The sequence below is a fragment of the Mesocricetus auratus genome, unplaced genomic scaffold (assembly GCF_017639785.1).
Source record: "Mesocricetus auratus isolate SY011 unplaced genomic scaffold, BCM_Maur_2.0 Super-Scaffold_100018, whole genome shotgun sequence".
NCBI lineage: Eukaryota > Metazoa > Chordata > Mammalia > Rodentia > Cricetidae > Mesocricetus > Mesocricetus auratus.
This window is the reverse complement of record NW_024429199.1, coordinates 44,831,528-44,858,175: the sequence shown is the minus strand read 5'-3', so window position 1 is coordinate 44,858,175 and position 26,648 is coordinate 44,831,528. Positions and strand designations below refer to the sequence as shown.

The following is a 26,648-nucleotide window of genomic DNA, read 5'->3' as shown; positions in this document are numbered from 1 at the left end:
AACCCCAGCACTTAGGAGGCAGAGGCAGGAGGATCTCTTTGAGTTTGAGGCCAGCCTGGTCTACAGAGAGAGTTCCAGGACAACCTCCAAAGCAATACAGAGAAACCCTGTCTCGAAAAACCAAAAAACAAACAAACAAACAAACAAGCAAACAAATCCAGATAAAGGATGAAGAAAAAGAATGATGCTGACCCCACAGACACCACGATGCTGTAAATAGGCCAAGGACATCTTGACTTGCAAGGTAGGGAGGGAGCCTGGATACCAACATCATCATCATTGTCAAATTTCCAACAGTGGGTTGGAAAAGAATTCTCCCATCAGTCTCGGTATAGAGGCCACCCTGTGGTGATAGAGGCTACCCTGTGGTGATGTGAGTGAGGCAAGTGCAGACTAGGCTGCTTCTGGCTCTGACCTTCACAGACGAGCAGTGGATCTCATAGCATGTGCTAGCGCCAAGCCCAGAGGAAGAACCAAGCCCCAACCCCATCCCAGTTCCCTGACCTTACATCACTTCTGCTATGGGAGGGCAGGTAATTAAAAGCTTCTATCTCCCAGAGTCATTGTAGCTCTGGAAGATGATGTGTAAAAGCTTCAAGAATCAGAGAGGCACTTACCCCATTTGTCCATTGTGAAAATAAGCTAGAGGAGCCTTGGAAAGAAGGTGGAGCTGGACCAGCAAAGAATTAACTGTGTGCAGAGTGGCTGCTGTGTAGAAGACATGAAAGTTTCTGAGATGACAGCCAGAAATTAACCAGTGCTGTATGGTTCTCTGGTATGACAGTGGCTGGCTGCCTACCCATCCTACCCTCCTTGTAACAAGCCTACTATAAACAGTGACCGTGTCTGCCTGTATCCCATTTCCTTCTCCTACCAGGGACATCCGTGTGAATTTCCAGTTCACCACCGCTGCTTGCCTTGGGCTAGAAGCCATGACACCCTCAACACCATGGCTCCTTTAATTAATGTCCAGTAACTGTCAGTATATTGAGAAGGCCCTGTGTCAGACACTGCTCAATGTTTGACCCAACCTAACCCAGTACTTACATGCCACAAATACCCAAAATTAAAATGGAGAAAGGCTGGCTTAAGACAATGAAGTGACACCCCAAGCTATGCTTCCACTAAGTATATAGTTGGGGTTTGGATCCGGATCCATCTGCTCCAGGGTGTCTGCATATAATAATCACACACCTGCCCTTCCCACTTGTTCACCTCGGGCAGATGCCTGACCCAAGCAACCCCTTCACCAACAACCTGTCGTTCCCAGCACCAGTGACACTACATCAGGACTCTTAAGAGTGTCTGCAGTCAGTTCCTGGGTCCCACAGCCCTAACAAGCTAGGCTCGGCTACTCATACTGAAAAGCAAGGAAAGAGATTTAGCCAACATGGCCACATGCGGGAGGGAGAACAAAGAAAAACTTCTAGCAGTCCCCCAAGTTCATCTCCTAGGATGATGGCATGAGATTTAGATGTAAACAAGAGTAAACATGCATAACTAAGCAATCCTGGTCAAGACACAGTCTAAGCCATCACTGACTTCAAGGTCTAGACTCCTAGTCTGCCCTGCAAGTTGTCAGCACTATGCAGCCTCTTCCTAGAAGACAAGCTCCCCCATCTGGTAGGCACTGGGACTTCAGCTTTTCCCTTCCCCAGCATGAAATTCCCTCTGATGGCAAAAGGGAGGGCACAGGTGTCTCTTTCAAATTTGTTCCTCCAGTCAGGATGATTTAAGGGCTATTGACCTTTGTGAGGTCAGTAACATAGGCTAGCGCTTTCCAACCCCATGTTTCTGAAAGAGATTGGTATCGACTCAGGACCCCCGAGGCCAGGTTCTCAGGTGAACAAAGGAAATCTATTTGCTCTAGAGGGACTGAGGACAGGGAATGAAAGACAGACAGCAGATGAGGGAGAAGGAGACAAGGGAAAGTGAGCAGGGATATTGGTCCCAGATGGACAAAGGACAGCCTCTGGATGGAGAGGGGACAGACGCATCGCACAGACAAATGGTGGTTTATTAAGATAAAAAGGAAAATCCCGCGTGAGGATAAGGTTCTCATTTTAATCGGGCATGTTAATTAGGTGAACCAAGGAGGGCTTTTGATTGCTAGACTTCAGTACTTGGATAGCTGGACCTTGGTGCTCAGCCTCAGGAAGAGGAAGTGACCAAAATAAGGATGCCGAGCATTAGGAATGTAATCAAGCAGTTTAGCAAGGCAGAGGGAAGGGAGGGAAGAGCAAGGCCTGCCACAGCCGTGTCTGCCATGCCCAGGCCAGCTGGAGCCCCTTCAGTTTCTCCTTTCCTCCTTCCTTCCTGGCCCCATTGATAAGGGAACTCTTGTAACATGCAGTTTTCCCAGCCGGCTGCCTGGGCCCTGCCGAGCTATCTGAACCCCCAAGTAACACACAGGACACTATATTAGTTATGAAGCTGTTGGCCGTTTGCTTGGTTTCTTATTGGGTAGCTCTCACTTGATTATTAACCCATAATTACTCATATATATTTCACAAGAACTTATCTTTGCTAGGACACATTCCTGCCATGTCCCTTCCTCCCTGGAGTCACATGGCGACCAGCCAGTTCACAATTCCCAGAATCCTCCTAGACTCCTAGTCCCACCTATCTTGCTTCCCTATTGGCCAACAGTGCTTTATTGACATATACACAGAACTTCCCCCATCATCTCCTCTTTTCTGTCTAAATAAAAAAAAAAGGTCTTAACTTTAACATAGTCAAATTATATATAACAGAACATTATCAAGTAAGAACACAGTTACAATATTTTGTCCATTAACATTTACTAAGATTCAAAGAAAATATCATCTATCCTATCTTTGTGAGTCTAAAGTCTTATATGTAGCTTATCTTTAATCATAACTAAAGAAAACTATAACTATAACTATCTGTCTTCAACTCCATCAAAGACCACAGAAGGATAATAGATAGACACCAAAATTGACAGAGACACCTCGCTACCTGGACAGTCACCCGAAGTTCCTCTGTAATGTTGGAGCATCCATCTTCAGCCCACAGGCCACAGTATGTCTGGAAGACTTCTCAGCAAAGTAGGAAATTTCAAACTGTCCATCTGCATTAGCAGTCTGTCAGTCATTTTTCTGTGTCCTGCAGAAAGTCTGGCAGATTCTTCCATGAAGCTCTTTCCAAGATGGCGGGCTTAAGTTCACCGCCAGCTCTGGCCACGCAGTCTTTGCTTCTAACAAAACAGAGCCCATCTGAGAAATGCTGCTACCAAAAATCCATGCTTCTCTCTGTTCTTTTGTTTCCAAAATCCCTTTTAAATTTTGTCATTCTACGTGGAAATTCATGATCCCATTCCTGACAAACTAACTTTTTGGGGCAGGGGGTTTTGGTTTTCCAAGGCAGAGTTTCTATGTGGCTTTGGAGGCTGTCCTGGAACTAGCTCTTGTAGACCAGGCTGGTCTCAAACTCACAGAGATCCGCCTGCCTCTGCCGCCCGAGTGCTGGGATTAAAGGTGTGTGCCACCACCACCCGGCTAGCCACCCCAGCTCCATAAATCAACAGACAGAAACAACCAAAGAAGTTACGCCAGGATTTTGCATGTGGAGAAGAATTCTAGGGTCGGTAGATGTTGTTTTGGAGGATGAGAGGCAGAAAAGCCCCTTGGGGGCTCAAGAACTTTGCCTACTTCCTTGACTTTGTGAGAAGTGGTTCTTTACCATCAACTACATCAACTCATAGAAACTGTCCCCTTGTGTAGTTTTGGCACTCTGGAAAAGTTGTTAGTATAAAAGATACTGCTTTTGACTAGTCTAACACCAACTCAACAATGAGATGGGGACAGTCTAATGCCTCTCTCAGGGGGTGAGGATTCAATAAATTATCCTATGTGGAAAACTTGAGCAGAACATGACAGAAAGTGGACAATGCTGGCAAAAGTAACAATAACACATCTGAGAGCTGCTGTGTGCGACCTTTGAGAAGCAGTTTCTAATAGAACTCACATTGGCAATGTAGTGGTTGAGGCATCACTGTCTCTGGTGGCTGGTAATATACATACTTTCTCATAGGATGCCCTGCTGTAGTCGTACCATATGGATATATGTCTCTTGTCCACTCTCTGAGCTATAGGTGTGGCCTTACTGCTTTGAGAGCACATCTTTCCTGGTCCAGCCCTGTTCCTCCAGTTTATAGACCAATATCAACCCACAAGACACTTCTGAGAAGCAAAGGAACACATCCAGAATGCCAAAAGCCACAAGGAACAAATGACCAACCAGAACTTCAAAGCTGAAGAGGAAAGACAGCTCAAATGAAGAGCCCTGCAGCGAGCAACAGTGTGAACACTGGGACTGTGTTTGAACATAACTCCTGATGGCCTTCAGACAGGCCAACCACAATAGATGCCTTTCTAGGAGGAAAATATTTGCCAGGTACCTACTTAATAATGGGCTGCTGTGCAGAATAAATAAACCATAAAAGATAGCAACTAGAAGATGAACAATCAGTTTTTTAAAGGGGCAGAGTCCTCACCAAGGCTACACAGGCATCAAATGAGCATCTCAGATGATTATGTCATGTCACCCGGCCACTACAAGTCATTCCTGTTAATGTGGTCGGACTCCAAAACACTGACAACATCAAATACTGGAGAGGACGCAGAGCCACAGGAATGTCCATTAAGTCATTGCCAAGCTGGGTGTAAAACAATAATCACTTGTGAGGACAGTTTGACTGTTTCCTACTAAACTGACACCCAGCTGTCATCCTCCTCTTGGCATTTACCAAAATTAGATGAAAACTCATTTCCACACGTCAGCCCTGACAGGGACATTTACAGTGGCCTTGTTTATAAATGTCAAAGCTGAGAGGCAACCAAGACGCCATTTCTCTGGTGTCTGATAAACTGGTGTTCTGAACAATGAGGTCTCCTAAACCAGGAAGAAAATAAAACTTCTCTCCCAGTTCTTATAGCTTTGGTTCTGTATTTACAGCTCCTTTGCCAGATAGACTGTTGGTTTTCATAGTGAATTATGCCCAGGACTTGTCCGGAGTAGAGAGATGCTTATAAAAGATGCAGGAAATGGCAAGAACTCCAATTCAGTGCACCTGAAATCTCGTGGTCTGTGTTTCTCATGACCTGCAGCCGGGTGCACTGGGAACCATGTTTTCAGAAATCAGCCACAGCAGCACATGTAAGACGCCAGAAGAGACATCATAAATTCTGATGCCTGAGAAAAAGCAACAGACAATGCCTGTAACCGGTGTGAAGGCTGAAGAGCATTACCAAGCTTAGCTTCAGTTCTCAGGGATATTGTACACCCTACAAAGAAATACATTCCTTGACTTTTAGGAAAATGCAACCTTCTCCAAATATATTTCTCTGCTTTGTTTTGTTTTGTTTTTGCTTTTGAGACCGGGTTTCACTGTGTGTCCCTGGCTGTCCTGAAACTCACTTTGTAGACCAGGTAGGCCTCTAACTCATAGAGATTCTCCCGCTTCTGCCTCTTGAGTGCTGGGATGAAAGGCATGCACTGCCACCACCCAGCCATTTCCCTACTTTAAACAGCAATGTGGGACACGGGGATGTTTTTCTAAGTACCACAGACATGTAAGAATTGTGACAATCGCAACTGATGTGATCATGGAGATGGATGAGTAAGGGGAAGGAAGTGTTGAGTGTTCCCTTGCTCAGGAGAAATTCAAAACCCAAGTTGTGTCTGTAATCTACCCATCTTTAGCTGGCGTCTTAGATTCTCTTGAAACACTATTTAAGACAAAAGAAAGAGCCTTCCTTCTCACAAGCCATCAGCTGTGACTTTCGTGCCAGAGCTAAAGTGGAGAGATTTACTTCTTCTAGTTTGTTGGGTTTCAGGTTGAGTTCTAAGTAATACTAGAAAGTTATAATGGAGCACCAGGGTTTGTGGGACAGTAAAAAGAAACCTTTCCTTCACCCTCCTCCTCCTCCACTTCCTCCTCCTCAGCAAAATGATTGTTATTGCTTATATTATATATAGATGTTCCAAGTCAAATCCCACTTGCAAACAGAAAGGAGCTGATCAAGTTTTAAAAGAAGGAACTCTGATGTGTACTAAACTCAGTTGCCGTAACCAATTTTGAATGGTTTGAGGCAAAACCTTTTTCAATGACAAAGCATGTGAGGTTAGCAAGGACCCCTCTTCCATCTCATTGTCAGGCCACCAGGAGACAGCAGCATGTCACTTACAGTCACCTAAACGTAGAGTGTATGTGCCACAACAGAGGGGGTAGGTGTAGATAATTGGGACACCAAAAACTAAAGACTGGGGTCTCAAGTCACACGTCAGCTCTACTTCCTTGCATTAGTCAAGCTTGTCATTTGCCCACAATTAATTTCACAGAGTGAAGACAGGACGACAATCTTGTGAGCTCTCAGAGAGAACATAAAGTACTACAGGACAATATTAACCTCCACCAAAAGCTGCCCAGCTTGAATTCCAAGCCAAAGACTGCTTTTCCACCCACTGCAGAATGAGGAGTCATAGCAGGATCTTTGAGGAAGAAGGTGACGCAACGACTGTGACAAACAAGGATGCTAATTATAAAAAGTTAAATGTTCTGTTTATTCATCGACATGATACATGACATTGGAATGATCAACAATCCCCACCAGTGAGCTTCACTTTCTATCAGCTCCGTAATGAATAGATTAGAAATTGATTAACAATAACTTATCTTTTCCCCTTTGTACATTTAACCAACCTAATAAGAGCTTTATAAATAACTAATGAAAAAAAAGGCAGTCTCAATGCTTATAATATGAATCCTCCCACCATGGAAAATTAGACCCATTTATTGAACAACAAATATCCCCTTATGGAAGCCAAGATTTCTTCTATCGGGCCACTTAATCAGACTTAGAAGCATAATTGCCATCATGCAATTTAAACTAAATTTATTAAAGTATTCCTTTTAAAGGAAAACAATTGTAGAGCATCAGAGATGAGCATGTCTATTGAAGACGGTTTGTGAATGCTAACCGCAGCTATTCATCCTGGTTGTGGCTTTGTCCTCCCACCTTGGCAGTGAACAAAGCAAAACCCTGGGCTCCTGATGTCTGCCTTTGACGCGGGCTCTGTCCAATAGAAAGGGATCATCTTCTAAATTGAAAAGAGACACAAAAATTCTTTGTGTTTCAGATTACTCAGTTGTCTCTGGGGAGGAAAAACTGTGGGAGGGAGGAAAGGCAGATACGTGTAGACCTGAGAACCCTTCTCCCCAGTGGAGACATGGAGCATCAATAAAGAGTGATAAAGTCAGAGCCGGGCGGCGGTGGCGCACGCCTTTAATCCCAGCACTCGGGAGGCAGAGGCAGCCGGATCTCTGTGAGTTCGAGGCTGGGCTGGACTGACAGCCTCCAAAACAATCAGAGAAATCCTGTCTCGTAAAAATCCAAAAAAAAAAAAAAAAGAGTGATAGAGTCAGCCATCGCTCCACAGAGATTCCCAGTTTTAAACCAAAAAGGCAAATTGCTTCCTTCCTAAGATGTTACTGTTGGCCACGGGGTCTGTTCTGAGGAAGGCGCTTCGTCTTTATGAGAACAGAAAGGGTGTAATACCCTTCTGAGCACTTGCGTGGGACCCTTTGCCCCCTCACTCTTCCCTGGGAGGTTATCCTCAGGAGGTTAAGGAACCTTTCATTCCTAGGCCTAATTTCCCATGCTTCATAACTTGAGCCATTCTGGGAGTGGTGGAGACCATACAGAAAGCCACCAGTCAGCAATGCACTGTGCCTCTGCAGGGAGGCTGATCTTTGGCAATAATGTTGTGTGGCACTGCTCTTACAGAGACATAAAAATAAGTCTGCTCACCTCATATAGAAAACCAACAACACCAAAGAAAAGATGCTACTGAAGTCCAACTTGGAAAACCAATGAGCTTTACTGGGACTACTTATAGGGAGGCATATAAGAAATTACATACCAGAGCAGAAATGACTCAAGGATGCTTGGTTGCATCAGTCAAGCTCACCCCAGCATGGGTGACAGCTCCCGAAACTGAAACCCTAGAGCTCACTGTAACTTGTAGGCAGCTCAACAGATTGGAGAATGTCCTTTCCAGGTAGCCCAGCAAGTCATCCTCTCTTCTAAGTTCCACTGGTCTCTGCTTCTAGGTAGCTTAACTTGTCTGAGAGTGTCTCTCTGGCCTCATCCAGGTCTCTAGACTGGTCTGAGCCTCCTCTAGGCAACTCAGCTTGTCTAAGAGTCTCCCAGTAGTCCTTGCTGCTTATGTACACTCTGGGAGGGAGGAGACTGATCTGTCTGATCAGTTTCAGGGACTTCCTGAAAGCTTTGAGTTGTTTACTTACTGATCTTAAAGAGCTTCCTGGCAGGGTGGAGTGTTTCACCTCTAATTAGAACATCCTATACCTTATAAAGGCTTCCCTCCAAGATGGAAGGTTTATCTCAGAGGAAATTTCTGTTCAACCAACAGGCTCTAGAATTTGTATGTACCCTGAAGGAAAAGGTGTTTGTTGTCCAAGATGCCTGTTGTCCAAGTCCCACGAGCTAGCTGGCTTGCAACAACATGTATTACTTCAAAGGTCTGCAGACTAAGTGTTAGAAGTCAGGCTGCCTGCATCCTCTAAAAGCTATGAATGAAATCTTTGCTTCCTCTAGTACCTGGTGTCAGCTGGCCATACTGGGGGTCTCTGCCTCCATCTTCACAGGGCTGTCTTCTCTCACATGTGGGGGCCTTTGTCCTCTCTTGGGGATCCTCCATACTGGTTAGGCCTACCTTCATCCACTGTAGTCTTAATTAGTAATACCTAGAGTGCCATTTTCAAACCACATCATATTCTAAAATACTTGGAATTAAGCCAAGCCTGACCCTTTAGCTCTAATGAAGAAAGAGATGGGAATAACTCGAAAGTTGCAGGCTTCACTTGCATTTGCAGTCCAGCCATCAGATGTCATGTGGTATATACTGAATTGTAGGGCAGGCTGGGAAATGTAGTCTGTGTTGTAGTCCAGCCATCAGATGTCATGTGGTATTTACTGAATTGTAGGGCAGGCTGGGAAATGTAGTCTGCGTTGTAGTCCAGCCATCAGATGTCATGTGGTATCTACTGAATTGTAGGGCAGGCTGGGAAATGTAGTCTGTAGCTCAACAACTACATGTCCAGGTAAGACTCATACTACAGGAGAAAGAAAGACCGGTTACAAATGACAACTTGAAACCATCACATGCTGCTGGCATGGTAGACAAGAGTCCACCCCCTGAGGTAAGATTATACTCAGTAGTATCACAAGCACTATTTGCATGTGCCACTGAACACTTAAAATATGGCTGATCTAATTTATAAACACAGAATGCGAGCCTGATTTCAAAGACTTGGTTCAAAAAGGAAGTTATAAAGTATTTTGTTAACATTCTTGATACTGACTACATAAATAATAATTCTTTCTTTATTAGGATATGTGAACTGGAGTTTGGGGGTGGGGTTCACTCACCTGTGTCAAAGATTCCACGGAGCTGACTGGCTGATTAGAATGTTTGTGACCATGGAAAGTTGGGATGTTGTAGGTCCAGAGCCAAATCCCATGAAGCTATTTCTAACCCCATTAATATCTATTGATTGCTGCCTCTGGACTTGAGCTAATACCCATTCCTGTGACTATTAGGTAGATCCTTCCAAATGCGCTAACAGACTGTAGCTTTTACCGACCCAGAGGCCAAAAATGTCATCAGATAGCAGTCAAAGCCTAGAGTAGAGATTGCCCTGTTTCCTGTAACCCACCCAGCTGATGATCCTCCACTGGAACTGTAAAGCCACCTTGATTTATGATTTTCTTTGTTCCATCTCTGCAAAAACTTCACAAAACTAGTACCACACCAGAGCGTGGTATTTTGGGTAATCTGAATCCACATGTCTGGGCCATGGGTGCTTACATTTTCAGGGTCTTTTGTCCCAGAGTAAACTCTCCTAGTCCCTTTGACATGAGAGCTGTGGTTTTGTATCAATAGATACATGAAACTTAGTATCAAAATGAGTTTCACCTTTTTGTTAACCTTATCGTGAACTAGAAATTGTAAGGTTCCATTTGAGGCTCCGGTTATTTCTAAGGTGCCGTGTGACTTCAGGGAGATCCATGAAAACCAATGTCCAGTGCCGGTCAGGGCAGAGAGAGAGGGTCATGACAGTCACAGAAGGCCGAGGACAGATCTCAGAAGCCTTGGCATTCTGTAATGAACTTGGGTCATACAAGTTCACCTGCAGCAGAACCTCTTCAAAATGCACCCTGACCATCATGAGCACATGACTGAGGCATCTTCCAGCCGGTGCCCTGGTCCATCGGGTGAGAGCCTGTGCGCTAGTTCCAGTGTGGAGCATCAAATCAGATTAACCATGTAGCGTTTTCACCGTGAGCGCACTGAACTGTCCAGCGAATGCATGAATGGATGGAGGAACCACTGGGTAAAGACACTGAGGCATCCACTCCATCTGGTGCCTCCGTACAAGCAGATTTCAAGTGTCGAGTTTGGGGGTCAAAAAAAATTCAAGGATGCTAATCTCCACAGAAATAGTTTCTTGGAGCTTTGTGTTTTGATTTTTCAGAGCTAGTCTCTCCTGGCTGGCCTAGAACTCACTGTGCAGGCCAGACTGGTTTCGTATGTGCAGCCACCCCTGCCTTTGCCTCCTGAGCACCTCGTTTCCGGTGTTTGCTGCGGTTCTCCCTCTGGTTGTTGTTGTTTTTGTTTTGTTTCATTGCAGAATCTAAGTAATACAAGATCTCTGACCCTTTCTTAAGACTCAGTCTATGGTCACAAGGGCACGAAAAGGACCAGTCAGGCTCCTCAGCTGGCAAGGACACCAAGAAATATAATATAGGTTTTATAAGCTTGGGTCAGCGTCCACAGAGCACCCACTGAGATTTCCAGGTTCTTGTGTCCCAGAACAAAGACTTGCACCAGAGTCATGTGGATGATGTTAGAAATGAGAACAGCATATTAAGAAAGAGAGCCCCACCCCCGACCCCGGGCATGGAGCAAACCAGAGAGCTGGGAAAGATTAGACGCTCTTTGGCTTTGAGCCATAAGAATAGTGACCCTTTTGCAGCCAAGTCACATGATGCCCACCCTCTCTTGTATTCACGTGTACATGCTCATCTTGAACATGCTCTGTCCGTTACATATCTCCACAGTGGGGAGAGAGGGGTCTGGGGTTTTCCTGCCAGCTGGCTTCTTCCATATGATAATCGCAATGCCTTTCCTATTTTCCTGCCACAACGGCATTAAATGTTTTGGATACAGCTTTGCAATAAAGTCAAGTATGGTGACTCCCCCCTATGAGGGAAACCATTGTGAAGTGTTGCATACACAGAGTCCGGGAGAGAGTGGACCAGATGTTACCGAGCCCTGATGCAATGTATTGTCTCAGGAGCATCCTGAGATGCCTCTCCTTCATAACCCGGATGGATTTTTTTTGTTTTTTCATATTGGTTTTCTGCAAGTTTCCAAATTCTTATGAAAGTTAGAAGCATTCTACTAAATCTGGCATAAAAAAATAAGTAGACAACATGTTCCTAAGCACCCACTCATTCATGGTTTCCGTCTCTGTCTCCGTGGCAGGGGGCATTTGCTTGGTGGGTGGACCCCTGAACATGCTGGAAGCAGTAGTCAGAGCCGCTGCTCCCCGGGCTCCTGTCTTGTCTTTGCAGAGTTAGCCTGTGTGTTCTGCCCCCAGGCTGCCACCTCTTTAGTCACTCACAGATGGCATCTTTGAGGAATGCTAACTGAGGGGACGTCATCGCTAGCTTCTAACTAATCATCCTGATGGGAAATGTCTCCCCTGCGAAGGAAGGCGGATCCGCGTCTCCTTGCCTCTCTGTGCTGACAGACATCATTCTCCTTCACCACAGCCAGGTGGTGACAGAACCTGCCCAAGGATGGAATGTGACAGTAGTGTTATCTTTGTTCCTAATCTGAGCATTACTCTCTCAGTCTGATCTGTCCCCTTCTCCCCATGACACGTTCAGATCACTCTGCCCTGGCTCCCCCTTAGTCATGCTATCTGGTGACTGTCCATAGACTGGATAAATGCTGGCATGGTGCCTTCTTCTAGAAGCAGCAATGCAGGGAAACAATGAAGTTGGCTTTAGCATCCAACTCCTTGAGTTCAAATCTCAGCTCTGGAACAATGTGATATTGGTAAATGAGGTAAGTCACTCTGAGTGACACTATTCTTTTTTGTTTCGAGCAAGAGGGCCATGCCAGCTTCACAGAGCAGTTCTGATGGCTAAATCGGTTATTAAATAAAAGGAGCTTAAAGTGTTGATTAAAGCAAGTATCCACTCAATACGTATTGTCTGACTATTACATACACCAGACAACCTTGCAGGAGACTGAAACGGTAACATGACGCAGTCTTATGCTGACGCTGGATCGTGTAAGGAAACTAGGAACACATCCCCCTCCCCCCCCACCCCAGCCGTGATGCCCAGAGAACGACATCAGCTTCTGCCTTTCAAATGTCTAGAGCAGAAAGCAGTGGGGCCAGAACCTCTCAGCAATTGAAAGTTCAGTCAGCACCCCAAGTCAGGGGAGCTTGTCACTCACAGACGCCTGTGCGACCTCCCCCATTCACTGTGTGCCAGTCACGGCTCCCCACACAGGTTTCCACATACCTCTTCTTCCAGTCTAAGAGAAATCTGCACCTCGCCTCTACCCATGTAGGCTTGTCATTGTAAGGCCCTGACTTTGGACGTACGCTCCATTACCCAGCCCAGAGCTGTACCATCGGTTCATCAGATACATCTGCTCTGTCTTGAGTTCGCTGGCAAGGACATAGAGCAGAACAGGACTGTCATTTATGTAGGTCTCTAAAGCGGCTTCCGCTGAGTAACAATGCATAGTCCACTTCTCGGCAGCACCGGTGTATGACAGCCAGTATTTATTGGATGTTTACCACATGACAGATCTTGTACTAAGTTATATCTCACTTAATTCTCCCAGTGATTTTAAAAGAAAGGTAATATTTTGACACTTTCTTTGAAAAAGAAGGCAGGGGAGGTGGTAAAAAAAACTAAATTGACAACACAAAGTGACATAAGCAAATGAGAAACCTGTAGCTTTAACATCTAGATGGTCAGCTCTGAGGTACACACACACGCACACACACACCAAAAAAAATCCAGATTTTCTCATATCCAGTAATCACAAATCTAGTCCATTGCTTTTCTAAGATTTACCCACATCCCCTGTTATATCAATCCCTCTCAGCTGAGTACTATAAGTAGCTGGTCACTCAACCAGGTTTCCAGAGCCAGCCTAAAGTGTGCTCCACTGAATACTGCACAGAACCGCAGAGACAGCCTTGGGGAAATAAATACACATGGGCTCTTAGGAGCTGCTCTGCTGACAGCGGAGCCCCCACTCTCCCATATAAGACTTTCTGAGAAAAAAAAAAAGAATCTCACTTAAAGTATCCCAAAGCGACCAGCTAACTAAGGGAACGTGTTCAAGCCTCAGCGGTGAGACCCAAACACACTGGCTTCAAGCAGACATCCACAGACCACACCCGAGGGTGTGGCTCTCAAAAGCAAGCATCCTACAGCATGAGCCACAGTTCCAAGTCCTTCATGCCCACTGCCCTTATTTCTATCAGTTGTTCTTCTGTTCTTCAACTCAACCAGAGGAGGTGAATGCTCGTGTCTCCGTACTGTAATGACTGGTCTGCAGTCCTCTGGATGGTACATTAGGTTGCAATGGTCTAACTGATACCTACTTTCCGGGGCTTCAAGCCCCTGCAGGAACAGATGGACCAGCAGAGCCTAGCAGTTATAAGGGAATTGGACGCCCGGTTTAAAGTAATTGAAAGCAGTATGGCAGGAGCCATTGGAAGGCAAATGAATCCAGAACTTGATGTTCGCACAATCAGCAAGTGAAGAGCTGGGTGCCCCTGTGGCGTGGGAGCGAAAGTGTCCCGTTCTGAGATGGCTTGGTTCTTAAATGCTTCCCTTCCCTTAGCTGGCAAGCCAAGCCTTAACAATACAAGAAGATTTACCAGGAATGTCATAATAATGACCATGTAGAAATCTCTGCATCAATAATTCATGACTTTGATCTCTAGGAGGTTAATAAAAAAGTCTCCAGGTATAATAAATTGAATTATTATTATATAGCTCATTTGAAAAGAAAATTCCTTATGGTGACTTTTTTCAGCATGAATGCTGTGACTTTACTGACAAGGGGACTAAAATACAAAAGGCATAAATAACACAAGTCCCATTAGGAAGGAAGGGAGAGGGCAGCCTATAAAATGATGAGTGAGGTATGGGCATGCTCCGGCAGGTTTGAATTTCTGAGACCCCTTGGAGCAGCGTTGTGAGAGTGTTGAAGACCCCGGTCTCCTTTTTTCTCCTGTTCTCATCTGCCAGCTCCCTTCCTAGAGACATGTCCTTACAGAGAACCACACCGTGAGCAGACTTAACAAGTGGCCTGTTCATTTCCTAGGACCTGTGTCCGGTTCCGGCCACCCTCACTTCGATGTCCAGTGTGGCCGCTCACTTCCTGTCTGCTGCTGTCTTCTTTCTGTTTTCATTGCCCTCTCAGTCCCTGTACTTCTCTAAACTCAAGGTCAAGCTCCATTTCGCCTTCTCCTCTTGTTAGTCCCAGTGTGAGGGGAACGGCCACCAACCAGAATCACCACAATTAAATTAATTAAAGCAAGCACTAATTAATTAATTAATGTATTGGGCATTGGCTGGTAATCCCCAGGCAGGCATGGTGCTAGTGTAGGCTCTCCCAGAAGTAAGAGTTCAGTGCTCTGCAGAACAAGCCCTCTGGAAGGACTTTCCTTGACTAAATGGCGAAGATAGTATAATCCTTTACCTCTTAAGAAAGTTTAGATTATGTCATATATCATAATATAATACTACAATATTAATAGTCAGTTTCTAACATTCATCTAATTGCTCCTTGCAATTATTCCAAAGGTCACAGCAGATTCTTTTTCACCTAAGTGGCCTTCTGAACTTGGATAAAATGACCTACTAGTGATGAAAAGAGTATCATCTAATTCCTTCCCCAATCTCCCAGGCTGTCCCTGGTCTTACCTTTCCAAGCCCATCTCCTTATTCTGACAACGTGCCCTCTGTTCTGGAAGCGCCCTTCCTGATAGCCTCTGACTGTCTCTCTTGCCTCCGTGTGCGCAGGTAGGTGAAGACAGAGTTGGACATGGACCAGTTTTCCAGTCCCCTCTTTCAGCAGATGTATAACTGAGCAAGCCAACTTAATGGCCCTACAATCCACCCTCCTCCCGTGGCAATGGGCTACAGATGGGCACTTTTTTAATTCTGAGGAACATAGCTATCTGCTCTGCACTATCCCTGAGAGATTACACAGCCATTCCCACCACGATGCCTTCCTTCCCTTTCGTAGCCCTGGACCTGTCCCGTCAGCTTGAGAGCCCCCAGACGCTGTGAAGCTGGCCTGCCTCTCTCGCAGAATCCCTTCACACGCTGGCGTTTGTCACTTATCATCAGAGCCTTCCTCACATCATAAGCTTCTTGAGGGGGGAGTCAGTCATACTGTCCCAAATCCAGCTCTTAAAAACCCTCGGTGTGGAGACTGGAGAAACGACTCTGTGGTTAAGAGCGCTGGCTGCTCTTGCAGAAAACTTAGAGCTGATTCCTGGCACCCACGTGACAGCTCAAAACCATCTCTAACTCCACTTCCGGGTCATCCGCAAGCCCTTTCTTTTGCCTCTACCGGCATCAGGCATGCATGTAGCACACAGACATGCACACGGGCAAACTGCCCACACACATAAAAACCAACCAGTCTGTAAAAGAAGAAAAATTCTCGGTTGATTAACAGTGAATATTATAGTACCAATAGATAAATGCACAGCCCATGCTACTCCAGAGCCTTAAATTCATTTTAAATATGTCTGTAATATTATATAAATGCTAGGTTTCCACATTTAATCAAAGTCTTAATCATAATGAGCAGCATTTACGAAAGGGCAATTAGCAGATTCCCAAAAGAACTGGAAATGGTAAATTGCTAATGGCCTCCCTAAGGTTTTGCTTTTTGCTCTGATAAATTAAGTAATTTAATAACAGAGGCAGTATGAACCAGAAAGAGCGCACGTTTCAAAGACAGCAGACTTAATGTTATGATCTTGTGATCTAGGCTCGTGTCCCTGGATCAATGACTCCTCCTTAGTGTCGGCTCAGCTCGTCTGGCATATGAAAACTCAGTGATGACGTCCGTTATCCGTGTTGCTAAGTTTCAAAACCCTGCGTTGGGCCAGTGAGATGGCTCAGTAGCTTGCCACTCAGCCTGACAGCCTGAGTTCAATTCCTGGAACCCACATGGCGGAAGGAGAGAACTGACTCCCGCAAGCAATCCTCTGACACATGTGTGTGCGTATAAGTATGCACACTGCTGAGTACAGTTAGTGTTACCCATATGCACATGATAGGACCGAGCCCTACCTACAACTCCTTCAGTAGGGGTGGAGCCTTGTGAGAACCCCATATACACTATTTTTATTCCATGGGCTTTCAGAGTGATTTAAAATCTAGTTGCCTTACAAAGCAGTAGAATTGTTCACTGTACTCCAGTGTGGGTGAGGCATTTCCCAGGATACCTCTCTTCCTGGCATCTCCCTCATCTTCTTAAGTAAGTCGACCAAGCTCTCAAAGCATTGGATTGCATTCGTTCACTGTTAAGTAGGAGCCTCCTGTTGGATGCACCACATCGGGGTCTCAGTGCTACTGTGACAAAATACCTGAGCCTGGTGATTTGTAAATTGCACAAATATACTCATGATTCTGGAGGCCAGGAAACCTGAAGCCTACGATCCAGCAGGACCGACGACTGGCGGTGGCTGGTCGCTGCCTCCAAGACACCTTCTTGTTGTGGACTCACGCAGCCAAGTGACCGAAGGGTAAGGAGGTGCCACTGCTCCCGCCCTCCTTTACCCAGATGTGAATTCCTCTCCTGAGGTGACTTTATCACTTGCAATGTCCATATCTTTTAAATGCCTCGCTACCGGGACCAAGTTGTAATGTGGATTTTAGAGGGCCACCATACCTCAAAACCAGAGCGGCAGCTTAAAACTCACTATCCACCTCCTCAAACCCTCGGTCCCACCCCTGGGGATTCATGTTCTCATTTGTGACTAAGTCACATCAGAAAGCTAGCCAAGCCCCAGCTCCCGTGTTGCTAGTCACGCGTGTCCATCCCTCTGTGCCGCTGTGGAGAGACGGGTTCAAGAAGGCACGCAGGAGCAGGCATGAATTAGGGAGAGGACGCGTGGAAGCAGGGCACGGGCTTTATTTTGAAAAAAGAGTCAGTGGGGAAATCACAAGACCTAGCTGACGGAGACTACGTATGCATTTATCACCAACCCAGCATGGTATGGCCAGGAAATAAAGTTTCTCCCTGCCTGCTGCTCCTAGCCTACCGAAAGAAATCCAATTTATTTCACAAAAGCACCTAAGGCATGCAGTCATTTGAATGACTGATTTGGTACATAATAAACTCCCAGAAAATATTAATAGATTTGTGATAGCCTACATTTTGATTTATTGAAAATGTCATCCCAGCCTCTGCCCATTCATTCTCAAAGCCAACGTGCACTCAACGTGCAGGATCTTGCAAGGGTTGTCACAGGAGCCAGCCAGCCCGCCCCTTCCACATGTGTGACTCTGACCGAGTTTTCTCTCCAGCCGCCAAGGGAAAGAGCCAATCAGAGCCCAGAGACAGACGTCAGGCGGTGGCAGAACCAGGCGGTTCCAAACTGCTGGTGATTTTGACTTTGTCCCACAGGGGATATTGGGGATATTGTCTGAAGACAGATCTGGCCCTTAGAGCTGAAAGCGATACTGGCATCTAGTGGGCATATGCCACAAAGGAGGCTGAATGTCTTGTAGAGCAGGACAGGCCTACAGCAAAACAATGTCAGGCCTCAAAGGTCATTGTCAAGTCAGGGAAACCGAGTCAAGCTACTGCATGTAGCTGTCATTTCATCTGCACTGCAGCTTGCTGGGGAGAGTGAGTTAGACTGCACAGGGCCCAGGTGTCTCACTGGGAGGAGGCATGAATCTCATTATGCACTCCACAGCACTCAGACAGCTGTAAAACTCACACAGCTGAGTTTGGAGACACCGCCACGCATGACATGCTCCATAACGGTCCAGTTGTCACTTGTAATGATATAAATAACAAGGACAAAGACGGTTCTTGGGCTTCGCTGACCCAGCCGGAGGTCAACAGTGTGTCTCTGCATCGGTGCAGGGCTGTAACTCAGAGGTCAAATTTAGACCTTAAGGGATTTCCCACATGCTAAAACCAGAAGTTTTATTTATGCTAAAATTCCACCCTAACCTTTTTGTGTGACTCTCCACCCTAAGTGTGTGTGGAAGAGGTCACAATGAGCGATAGCCTGTTGAACTATTCACATGATGTTTGTTGGGGCTGGGATGGGGTTGTCACCTTCAGGATGTGATGTCTGAGATGAGGGTAGAATAGGGGTTGTTAAGGATTAGTGAGTTCTGTGGGCATTCCATGGGTTTATGTACTGAAAATTAATGCAGGTCATAGTCTCCTGACTATTACCCTTTCCCTAACCTTATAGACTAAGCCTGGGAAAGGTGCTGAGGCAAGCAGCATGGGCCTAATTAACACTTGGGCATGAGAAATCTCTCAACCACATTCAATCTTTCATGGATGTTTTGTGGGGGGGGGAGAGGGAGGAGTCAAAACATAGGCCTTGCAAACATTTGCGTAACTATTAATAAGTGCTTTGAATTGATTATAACCACGAAGTCGATTAACACATAGCTCCAAAAATAGTTGCCTCTGTTTCCTGTAGCCCTCAGCATCTCTGGGTTAATCCCATTAACAATATTAGGGGTTTTTGGTTTTTTTAGCCAAATTGTTAGCTGTTGTGAATCAAAACATTTATTTGCCTAATGTACACACAGGGCAGCTGAGTAGCCCGTAAACCTCCAACTGTGGGAACACCAGACCTTGAGCAGAGACCCACTTCCCCTTCTGCCTGGGAGTAGGCAGCTGTAAGACATCTCTGCTCAAGGTCTGGTGTTCCCACACCAACTCCAGTGTGAAACAAAGTCAAGCGTGACTACTTTCAACCCTAAGAGGAAGTTGAGGGACAGCACACAATTCTGAATTCAGAAATAAAGGAAACTCTATGGGAATTTTTAAAACCTGTAAAATGTAAATATCCCACGGTTACTCAAAGCCTAAGCTAAAGACTTAGGTTCGTACTCCAGTCATTTTCTAAATCTTTTCTGAGATGGCCTTTCGCTTTAATGTCAAAAGGTTAGAGAAGTCCACTAGGAAACCTGCCCAACAGTCCAGTTAAATTTCATACATGAAGAAGACCCAGAAACAATGCCAGAACTATGGTCACTAGCCACATCCTAGCCTCCTGGTCAGAGAAAGCAGAATATTCAGAGTCATATGCCTCGTGAATCTAGATGGCTTTCCAGAAACCAGTAATAGCCCAGAAAGCATACCCCATGCTTCTCTGCTCATGCAGTAGGCAGGGTACTTGACCTCTGTTTTCCCCATGAGTACATCATAGATGAAGAACTGGTATTTAAAGTCCATTTAGAACTAAGCGGTTAGTGCAACGTCACTACCTTGTCCCCATCATATATGTGTCCATAGTATTTCAGCTGTCTCCTCACATCCATGCCAGTAAGAACTGTTTTCTGGACTTAAGATCGGGTGCAGCCCGCTTTTTATAGAAAATTCTTAAGGGAGAAAGCAGTTTTGATCCTAATAGAAACTGGCATAGCCTATTAACAAATTTCCCTTAACTATTCAATAAGAGTTATAAAGTGCTCAGTAAATACCATGCCACCCGGCTCCCAAAACATGAATACTTGAGGCTGGATGTGCAACTCGGCGATTAGGCATGCCCAAGGTTTGACCTCCAGCACAGGGGGCAGAAGAGGGGACATTTGAGCCATAGGGTCTTTCGTTTAAGTTCAGTGTGAAATCTAACTGAGGAATACCGCTGACCACAGCAAGGAAAGCTGGTCAGCATTGCCAGCCAGGGCCCCTGAAGAGCTCTGAGAGATGCGCTACCCCCTTATCTCAGTGAAGCCCGGGTCTCAGGCTGCAGAAAAGAATTTCAGGAGGAGTCATTGTGAGGAAGCACAGCTGAGACTTCTTAAGGAAATGTTTTCATTAAGCACAGATGCTGAGTTGGGGCTGGGGACACCTTTAAAGAGGGAACAGTGATGAAATCCTAGGAAGGGCTCAGGGAGAACACATCTCAGGGTTTGAACATATATGTGTGTGTGTGTGTGTGTGTGTGTATGTATATGTATATATATATGTGTGTGTATATATGTATATGTATATATACATATATATATATATGATGGGTTCGAAGGAAAATCGTTTGTGCAAGAACATTTTCATGTACTCTGTTTCCTCTAGTAAATGAGATTATGAGGCATTGGTAAGGTGAACCGTACAAGTTACCAGGCTAATAAGATAAAAACCACGGGTCACCAAATGTCCGTCAAAGGTGTTCTCACTGTGTGTTGCAGAAGTCAAGGCGAATGTTTTGACTGTGAGCACAGGCCACAGTCTCGCTTGTGAAATCTCGGTAAAGGGGTGACGGTCCTCCACGGGCAGTTTGGAAGTGCTTGGTGAGCAGCTTGGATCAGATCCCCAAGTTCCTTCTCACGCCCTTCAGAGGCCACGGAGCAATATCCGACCCCCACACCCCAGGAACACATCTGATGTCAGTACCATAGGAATTTTCTAACATAACACTAGCAAACTGGACTTTTTCTCCCTTTGTCTTCATTCCTTCTCTCCTCCTCTTTCTTTGAAAAGCCGACCCTAACAGAATTTTGGTGGAAAGAGGAGAAAATGGCATCATATAATCGATAAGGAAAACGACCAGTTAGAACAGTAAGATTTAATGATGCCTTTTCTGTTATCAAACTCACTGCCTATTTTCCTTTTAAGTCACATGTCTTTTCATGACCCTCCCAGTGGCCCATCACGCAGGCGTCTTCCCTAAAAGAGGTGAAAGGTAGGGCTACGGGCAGGAGTGGATGTTCCGGGGGATTGCCAAAGAAAAGCCTCTTTAAAATGATAGTTTCCACGCTCTTTAAGTAGCTTTCACGAGATGCACAGAAACTATTGCAACAATGGCACACGATTAGTTTAATTCAAAACCCTGCTCTTGACCTCATTCTCTCCCTCACTCTCCGTGGTGTGTGAAGCCGAAGCGTGATGCTCCCGGATGCTCCTCACCGCTGCTCAATGTCTGCTACCTCGCCTCAGGATTCCCCACTTAGCCTTGCGCCCAGATGCTCCTTCCATGCCTGGTTACCATGGCGAACGCTGCACCCTCGGCTTCTGTCTCCAGTAGCCAGGAGGCTGTTAGCAAATTGCTGAGGAAATGAGTTCTCTGAAGCCGACCGATTGGTCCTGGCGCCGAAATCAACAGCCACGCCCACTTTTCTTTATGGACCCCTCTGCACGTGCGGAAGCCGTGTTGCTGAGGAATGGTGCTTTAAGTATACTTCCTGACAAAAGGCGCTCCCTTAGCATGCCATACACTCGCGTTCGAGCCTTTTCTTACCTTCTTTGGAGGCTCTGCTCAGATGACTTCCCAGAAAGGGTTCCAGGCTCCCTAAGTCTTGTCTGATTTCCCTCGGTCCCCTGACGCCCCAGAGCCATAAAAGACTGGTGGTAGCATTGTCAACACTGCAGACATTATCCAACTCTGGCATCTAACATTTTTCAGCCGATCCTAAACGAAACTGCTTAAGCTCTAAGTTCCTTCATATGGAAACCAAGTGAGTTCAGAAGCATTTTCCAGAATTGTGGTGGTTAGAAGAGAGACCCGTTCAGCTTCATAGGTATGTGACACATGCAGTCACACAGTGAGTGCCCTTTGCTCCCAGGGCCCTTGTAAAATCTGAAGCTCTGCAGCCGACCATCTTGCAATACTGAATGGGGGATGTGGTTCTGTGTGGCCAGCAGGATGGCTCAGTGGGTAAGGACACTCAAGACCAAGCCTGATAACCATGCATGTGCACACACACACACACACACACACACACCCATAGAGTAAGAGAAAGTTCTGTGTCTTGTTTTCATATTTTTTACATCATGTTCCTCAAGGTGTGTGTCAGGGTAAGCTAGACAACACTGCCATGACAACACACCCAGCGATGTGAAATCTCAGAGCCATAACCCACCACCTTTCTTTCTCGCTCATACCCAGATCCACCCCATGCAAACGTGAGCTGTGTACAGCAGGCTGAAGGAGGTTCACCCTAACCTTGGCTAACCACACTCCCTACATCAAAGACACAAAGACTCGAACACTGCTCTAAGAGTGAGTAGCTCCCTGTGCTTACAGTTGTCCAGCTCTACAGGGCATGGCAGGAGCATGTCATCCCTGGAGTGGTCCATGGTCCCTGAAGAGTGTAACCCACTCCTTGACGGGTACCGCCTAAGATGCCTGATTCTTCCTAAAGCAAATTTCCCACCGGTTAGATAATGTTCCTTTAAAAAGAAGTCTTACTTTTCTTATTTTTCCAACAAGTTCAAGATCATCTTGACTGCCATCTTTCTCAGAGTCCTTCCTGGTCAAAGGGGGACACATATGTCATCCCTGGGGCTTCTTCACACCACATCCTCAAAACTGAAAAGCACAGCTGCTCATTTCCCGCCTGGGAAGGATAAACGTACGTCCAAACAGGACAGGCATGGATAAAGCTGACGCGGCCAGCAGCAACCCAGTTCTTGTTTTGATGTTCCATTTTGGGAGGTGTTTTAAGGATACGTATCTACACTTGAATTTTAAAAATAATATTAGCATTGTGATACATTTAAATTTGTATATAATATTGAATTAAATGCTGTGTTGTAGGTGTATGTGTTAAATATAGCTACAGCAATTTATTTTAGATGCCATCGTTGTGAGAAATAATCACACAACAATACAGCGCCCCTAAGGATTCATTCCTGTGCCTTTGAACCCCTGTTTCAGATTCTAGGGTCAACCACCCAGTAGTCACTTAGCCAAAACTACCTTTCACATATTAACAATGTGTTTTCCAGCTGCATCCACATTGTCATGGTCTACGCATACCTTCAACGTGGCCACAAACAGCATATTCATATCGAACACTGCCCCTAGGCTCAAGGACCGTTTCAGAGCAAGGGGTGGAAAGATGGATTGTAAGAGCAACCGATCAGGTAGGAACAGAGTGAAACAGTTCTGAACGTGACAGGGCAGCTCATCTCTTGAACTCCCAGCAGCTGTAGTCACTTGCACAAAACCTGCACGAGATCAAACGAATCTACAGTCCGGCATGGGGGGTGGGGTGGGGTTCACCTGCTCCCACCCCTAACTGAGGAGCTCTGAACAGTTGGCAGCCTCTGGGGAAGGAAGAATAGGTGTTTTTCAAAGGGATGGCCCCTGGTAGGTTGACCACGCTTCATTGGATGGGCACACAACTCAGGGGTACGTGGGCAGCACAAACCGGACTCAACAGACAAGAATTTAGTGGGTAGAGGGGTGGGGATGGGGCAGGAAGAGGAAGGATCAAAATACATTGCAGTAAATCCTCGAAGAATAATGTTTTTTAAAGTCATCAGCTGTTCTAAAGAGTCCCCTTTTATGAATAGATCATAATGTGTTTACTAAGCTACCCACACGTAAAGATCTGGGCATTTTTGCTATTATAAATGTGATAGTTTGAATGAAAACGATTCCATAGGGTCATAGGAACTAGTACTGTTGAGAGGTGAGGCCTTGTTGGAGGAAGTGTGTCACTCAGGGCAGGCTTTGAGATGTCTCAGAAGCTCAAGCCCAGCGCAGTGGCTCACTGTCTCTTCCTGCTGCCTGTGGATCCAGATGTAGAACTCTTGTCTAACACTCCAGCACTGCATGCCACCGTGCTCCTCACCGTGACAATAATGGACTGAGCCTCCAAACTGTAAGCCAGCTCCAATTAAATGTTTTCCTTTATGAGAGTTGCCGTGGTCATGGTGTCCTTTCACGGCAATAGAACACTGACTAAGACAATAAGTAACAACACAAAACCTAATCTTGTACATAAAGCATTATTTTTCATGTTTTTTCGAGTCCCTTAGGAGAGACATGTCGCTATGCTAGTTGTTAGAGGCCTTTTAGGCTGTTTGGTGCACATGGAGATCACCTCTCTGTCATCGCGCCATTGTTCGTGCATGCATGACAGACCTTGGCTTTCTTAGTTGACAAGCCTTTCAGAATTTTTTACACAGCCCCACTCAGCAGCTGTTACCTAATAATCCTTGGAAAGTATTCTTAATTCAACTATTATTATCTCTATATTCTCATACAGTAAATAATCATTTTATTTACTTCATAGTAGGTAGCATCTATTGTGTTATCATAGTCATTCAGTAACATAGTGTTTTAACTATCCTCTGCTAATCTCACATTCCAACGGAAATTACACTGTAAGGAGAAGCACCGTGCACACAAACCCTCAACACACGGTTTCAGGGATGTACGGTGAGATGCAGCAAGAAGAAGGAGGTTTTGCACTTTTGGAGGTTGTCCAGAGCAAGCTGCTTCATCCCACGATCGTGAAGCACCTGCTGACACATCCACTGTCATCTGAGGAACTGTTCAGTGGAGCGGGGTGGGTAAATTAGCCAGGCCTCAGATCTTGAGATCTTACAAAAGACATCTGTAGCCTGTCTGCGCACACTGTCATTTCATTGCCCTCCAAATAGCCAAGAGCGGGGATGCTGAGGTTTATCCTCACCTATGAAGTCAGTGCTGCAGCTTGGGTCCAGTCCACTGTATTTACTTCAGGCAAAGCTGCCCAGTGCAGACCACTCTTTCTTGTGGTTCTTCGAGGCACCCGTACCGTCTCACTTCCCTTCCAGACCACTGGGAATCCTTCAGCAGGGCCTATGCACTGTTGTCATAGGGTGCATACAGTTCTTCCTAATTTTAGTAACATCCCCCTGGTCATAGAGAAAAAACGTAAAAGTCCTTTTAAATCGTATTCTATTTAGGGCTAAAGTTACAGCTCAGCCCTTAAAGGCTAGGCTCACAAGGGAAAATACAAGAGTTTCCAGCACCAACGGTTGTCTCTCCAACCACCAAATAAATACATATTTAAAAAGAATGTTCTATCTAGAGCTGGAGAGATTCTCAGTCGGTAAAATGCTTGCTTTGCAAGTGTGCAGTCCTGAGTTTGACCCCCAAACCCATGAAAGAAACAAACAAAATAAACTGGACATGGTGACATGTGATCCCAGTGTTGGCAGATGGCGCTTGCTAAGCCGGTCTAGCCTGCTTAGCAAACTCCAGGACAATGGCAGACTGTTTCTCAAACAACATCAACAAAAAAGACATTCCTGAAGAATGGCACCCCAAGGATGTCCTCTGACCTCACACTCACAGGCACATACACACAACTGTACACACATACATGTTCATGTACATACATAAACTTGTAAGAATATCATACCAAACCCTGCCATGGCAGTATAAAGTTTCTAATCTTCCCCCCAAAGAAAGTTAGATAATTTTGTTCTACCATGCTGCATCTGAGAGAAGAAAAAAGATCTTCATCCCCATGTTCATTAACCTGGCACTGAACGAAATACCTAGCCATCTTTTTCATCTTCAGCCGGAGCTTCTCACGGGCAGTAAGAAGTGTCACTTGATGTTTTTAGGGCTTAAAGCAAGGCATCTTGTGAAAGTGCTAGGTGGGAAATTACACAGGAACAATGTTCTCTAATAATTAACCACACTGGTGAGTTAAGTGCTCTTGGCTCTTCCTGGGGAAGCCAGGCTATCCAGCAACATCCAAGTTAATTAGCAGACACAGTGCTCACTTCCATGCCTGTTGTACTAATTAGAACGGCGTGTGTTAGTTTGTATCAAAGCCATTTCACCTCGGCTCCCCACCGGTTACTCTGTTAGCAATTCCCCTGCAAGCTGCCTCTCCTCTGCCATTCGGTTCCTTTTCATGCTAGCTAACTTCTTCACAGATAAAGTAAGGCAGTGAAGCCCAGTCTCATTTCGTCGCAATTATGCAATGTCCCAGTTAGATCCAGAGAGTGTAGAAATTCCTCCTTCATTCCAGCACATCTCCAGTATTCTCAGAAATTGATCACTGTGTGACTGAACCACAAGTGTCACAGAAAAGCATTGGTGGCCTCCCACCTCCCAGACATTCAGACAACTGCTCTTTCCCTGGAAGCCATTTTTAATGGCCCTTTTAATCACCGCCATCAACAGTAGGGATTCTCAATAATATCTCAGGCTTGAAAGAATATCTTTGAATGTAAATTGAAAGCATAAATATTTGGATTTTCTCAGAGACGTATGTGTGATCTGTTTTCCTTTATGGTCTGTTTTTAAACCATATCCCAATTACTGTGCAAAATAATAATCCACCAGGCAGGATCTTAAGGGGGAGAGATTCCAGTGGACTCCTTACATTCTATTTTTCTACAGAAGCAGCTTTTCTCCAGAATCTGATGATTTTCTTGGTAGAAATTCTGACATTGACAGTGACTTTCCTTAGCTACTTTATGTCATGAATGAATCCCTTTGGCAGTTGGACTTAAAAAATTAAGACTCTACCTTGAATACCATT

At 45.4% G+C, this 26,648-nt stretch overlaps 1 protein-coding gene across 5 annotated transcripts in view; it reads left to right on the top strand.

Annotated features, from left to right (window-relative positions):
- Prkn (parkin RBR E3 ubiquitin protein ligase) overlaps positions 1 to 26,648 on the top strand; it is a 1,082,502-nt gene that overhangs the window by 954,916 nt on the left and 100,938 nt on the right. The window contains exon 10 of one of the 5 annotated variants that reach the window (XM_040758176.1): positions 6,364 to 6,535. The exons of the other annotated variants lie outside the window; for them this stretch is intronic. Coding sequence (XP_040614110.1) covers positions 6,364 to 6,390 — 27 coding nt within the window. The 3' untranslated portion in view covers positions 6,391 to 6,535. Of the gene's footprint in view, positions 1 to 6,363; positions 6,536 to 26,648 lie in introns of those variants that run through there. 5 annotated transcript variants of the gene reach the window in all.